Raw genomic sequence first — 3544 nt, forward strand, 5'->3', positions numbered from 1 at the left:
GGACAGCGCGTGGGGAGCCGTCTCCGGGCCAGAGCATCCCGGGCGGCAGGGAAAGCTCCCCCAGGGACCGACCCGCCTTCCCCTGCTCCCCCCAACCCCCGGGGACACACACACCCCCCACACCCCCCCCCCCCCCCCGAGCCCGGCCCGGCGGCGGGGACCGGGGGTGGTGCCCGGCCCGGCGGCGGGGACCGGGGGTGGTGCCTGGCCCGGCGGCGGCAGGAGGGTCAGAGGCGGGGAGCGGGTCCCGGAGCGCACAGCCCCGCTGCGGGCACGGCGGCTCCGACGGTTCCCCCCCCGCCCCCCCCAACCCCCCCCCCCCCACGCCCTCGGCCCTGGGAGATGCTGCCCACCCCCTTCTCGGTGAAGGACATCCTCAACCTGGAGCGGCCGGGCGCTGCCGGGGGACCCCCCGCCGCCCCCGGCCCCCGGGCTGCCCGCAGCCCCGGCGGGGAGGACGAGCCGCCGCCGCCGCGTAAGTGACCCGCGGGACCGGGGCTGCTGCGGGGCCGGGGGGGCGGCGGGGCCGGGGGGGCCCCGCGGAGCCGCTTTCGTTCCCCGGGAGTGGAAAACCGAGGGCAAGCGGAGCCGCCCGTTGCATCCTCGCACCCTCCAACCGCGATCCCGCCGGAGCCGATGGTCCCCGCCGTCGGCCGCGGGCCATGTGGCGGGTTTCCTCCTTTCCACCCCCCCTTTTTTTTCCCCCAGGGTACGGGGTTTGGGGGTTGTTTGGGGCATTTTCCGGGCAGCCCGGCAAGCCCCGGCGCAGCCGCGCATCCCGCCCCGTGCGCCCCCGCCGCTCCGGCTGCCCTCGGGGAAACGAAACGGCCCGGGGGGGGGGGGGGGGTTGGATGTAGCTGGGTTGGTTTTTTTCCTGCCGAAAGGCACAAATCGCCACCGTTTTCGATGACACAAAACCCCGTTTCGATGCTCCGTAAATTGTCCCCGCTGGGGACGGGAACCACCGCGCCAAGGCACGACCGGCCCCGGCGGCGCGGAGCTGGCGGCGGGGATGCTGCTCCGGAGCGGCCGCCGAGGGGGGATCGGACGGGGCCCCTCCTCTCCCCGCGGCTAAAATCCGACAAAGTTTCCTCTGCTCGTGTTTTCCTAATGCCCGGCGGCTGCAGGGCGGAGAAACGGGGAAACCAGTAGGACCAGAGCCTGAGCACTGGGCGGCACTGGGATACGGAGCTAGAGAGCCGGAGAGGGCGAGAGGAGCCCGGGGAGGACTCTCTGACGGCTTCACACCTGCAGACGGAGCCCTCCAGCACCCCCATTTCCCCGCAGCCCCCCCTCAAATTCCCTGAGCCCCTGCTGTGGGCTGCCAGGGTACCTGAGCGCATCCCACCAGCCGGGGAGCGATCACCGTGCAAGACCCCCGGCTAGCTCGCCTGCAACACAAAACCCCAGCAAATTAAAAAAAAAAACCCAACAGCAACTACTTTGCATCTTCTCTCAGATCTAACACTTTTTCCTCCTTCGTTCCCAGCCTCTTCGTTTTTCTGGTTTTGCTTAAATTCAGAGAGCTGCGGGATTCCCCTTTCCTCGGGCGCTGGCGGTAAATCCTGCCAGAGGTCTGACTGCAATCGCTTCCATCCCTCCGGAGCAGGACGGTGGGGAAGGAGGCTTGTGTTTTGGGGTACTCAAGCCTGCGGGGTACCCCACTTTCCCTGTGCCCCTCCAGGCTGGGGCTGCCACGGTGGCAGCACCCACAACAGCACAGGAATCATTAGGAGGGACCGAAAGGAGGCGTTATCCAAAATTCACATAACAGTCAGGCTTCTAATTCCATCCAAAAAAGGGGAATTTTCTTGAATTCCCGTTAAACATCACAGGAAAGTTCATATTAAATTTATCAGCTATCAACCCTACTTCATCTTATTCCCAAGGGTCCCCATTCCCAATTCGATCCCTCCTTCGGAAACACACCCTCACTGCGAACAGAACCGGACTTGGGTCTCACTTTGCTTTGGGTTTTTGTCGCTGCAGGAAAATGTTTGCTTGCCCACCCTTTCGAGGCAGACGAGAAGAAAGCCGACCCCTGCCACCATCCCAAGCAGCGACAGCGGAGAAAACCCCGAGTTTTATTCTCCCAAGCTCAGGTGTTTGAACTGGAGAGGCGATTTAAGCAACAGAAATACCTCTCCGCTCCGGAAAGGGAGCACCTCGCCAGCGTGCTCAAGCTCACCTCCACGCAGGTGAAAATCTGGTTCCAAAACCGGAGGTACAAGTGCAAGAGGCAAAGGCAGGATAAATCCCTGGAGCTGGCTGCCCACCCGCTGCCCCCGCGGAGGGTGGCAGTGCCCGTGCTGGTCAGGGACGGCAAACCCTGTCTTGGGGGCTCCCAGCCTTACCCAGCCCCATACAGCATCACCGCCAGCCCTTACTCCTATAGCTCCTACTACAGTGCCTATAGCAGCAGCCCGTATGGTGCTAGCTACCGGGGGAACTACGCCGGGGTGCCCCCCAACACCACCCCCAACAGCCCTGCCATGAAAGTGAGCTTGGGCATGGCCAGCGCTGCTCAGCACCAGCCCGCATGCTTGCAAGCCACCGTGCAAGCGGGGATCAGGGCTTGGTAGATGGCCATGGAGGTCAGGACCACCTGAAAAGCAACGAGGAAAGCCCCCTCTGCTCCGGAGCCCAGCCTTCGTCGGGACGGGAGCCGAATCCGGAGGGTTTCTGCCACCCCGGACAGCGGGACTACTCCGGAGCATCCATCCCCTCCAGGCAGCTCGTGTGGTCACGTCTCTGCAAAGGCAGGTCAGGAGAGAAGGGGACACTCTGGTGCTGCGACTTTGGGGACCCAATGACTGAGGGCATTTATTTATTTAAACACAAATGTTTCGGAGTCTGGCCCTTCCCGCTCCCAGAGGGTTTGCTCCTCCAGGATGTCAGCGCACGGCCATCAGGAGGGTCTGAACACTGCTTTTCTTCCTGAGGACAGCTGGAAAACAGGGCTTGTGCACATCACTTGTGCATTCACTTTTTTATGAACGCTATTTAATGCTTTGAGTTCCTCTAATCTTTTGAGATACATTTCTGATTTATATTCTTAATATCTTCCCAGCACAGGTGTTAATTTCTGTCTTTATTATTATTATTTGCAAATAAAAACCAAATTGGTGAAATTGTGTGTTTTCCCTCGCTCGCCATTCCTCACTTAGTATTTTGACTTTTCCCATCCACACTTTGCATTTGAGCATCAAAATCTCATCCAAAGGAAAAAAACACCGACAAAATCAATCTTAATACTAATAATTAACCCAGAAAGATAATTGCCTTGTAGCCCAAGCTTGGGGAGCTCCCAGGGTTTCACCCCCTCCCTAACTCTTGGCAAGTGTTTTCAGCCCTCTGTTGCTATTTCCTTACTGGTAAAATGGGTTTGCAGGTACATCGTGGGGCACCTGCGAGGGGCAGCTCCGTAGTTACGGGATCGCACGGTGGGTTGGTGTCGTCTGAATTACACCAACGCCACCGGTGCTGAATCAAGAGGTGCAGGATCCCCAAATCAGGATCCATCGGCACCAAGTGCCTTGCTGGA

General features: G+C 60.7%; 1 protein-coding gene across 1 annotated transcript; it reads left to right on the plus strand.

The window, feature by feature from the left end:
• Nucleotides 1-342: 342 nt before the first annotated feature.
• NKX2-6 (NK2 homeobox 6) lies at nucleotides 343-2582 on the plus strand. The gene is made up of 2 exons (XM_076358741.1): nucleotides 343-475; nucleotides 1990-2582. Exons 1-2 carry the CDS (start codon nucleotides 343-345, stop codon nucleotides 2580-2582), a joined length of 726 nt encoding a protein of 241 aa, XP_076214856.1.
• Nucleotides 2583-3544: the final 962 nt, after the last annotated feature.

The sequence above is a fragment of the Aptenodytes patagonicus genome, chromosome 24 (assembly GCF_965638725.1).
Source record: "Aptenodytes patagonicus chromosome 24, bAptPat1.pri.cur, whole genome shotgun sequence".
Classification (NCBI taxonomy): Eukaryota; Metazoa; Chordata; class Aves; order Sphenisciformes; family Spheniscidae; genus Aptenodytes; species Aptenodytes patagonicus.

Bases quoted from the DNA above. Each gene is read 5' to 3' on its own strand.
- NKX2-6 (XM_076358741.1), top strand. From the start codon at position 343: ATGCTGCCCACCCCCTTCTCGGTGAAGGACATCCTCAACCTGGAGCGG. The intron at 476-1,989 runs GTAAGTGACCCG...TTGTCGCTGCAG, and splicing joins GGACGAGCCGCCGCCGCCGC to GAAAATGTTTGCTTGCCCAC.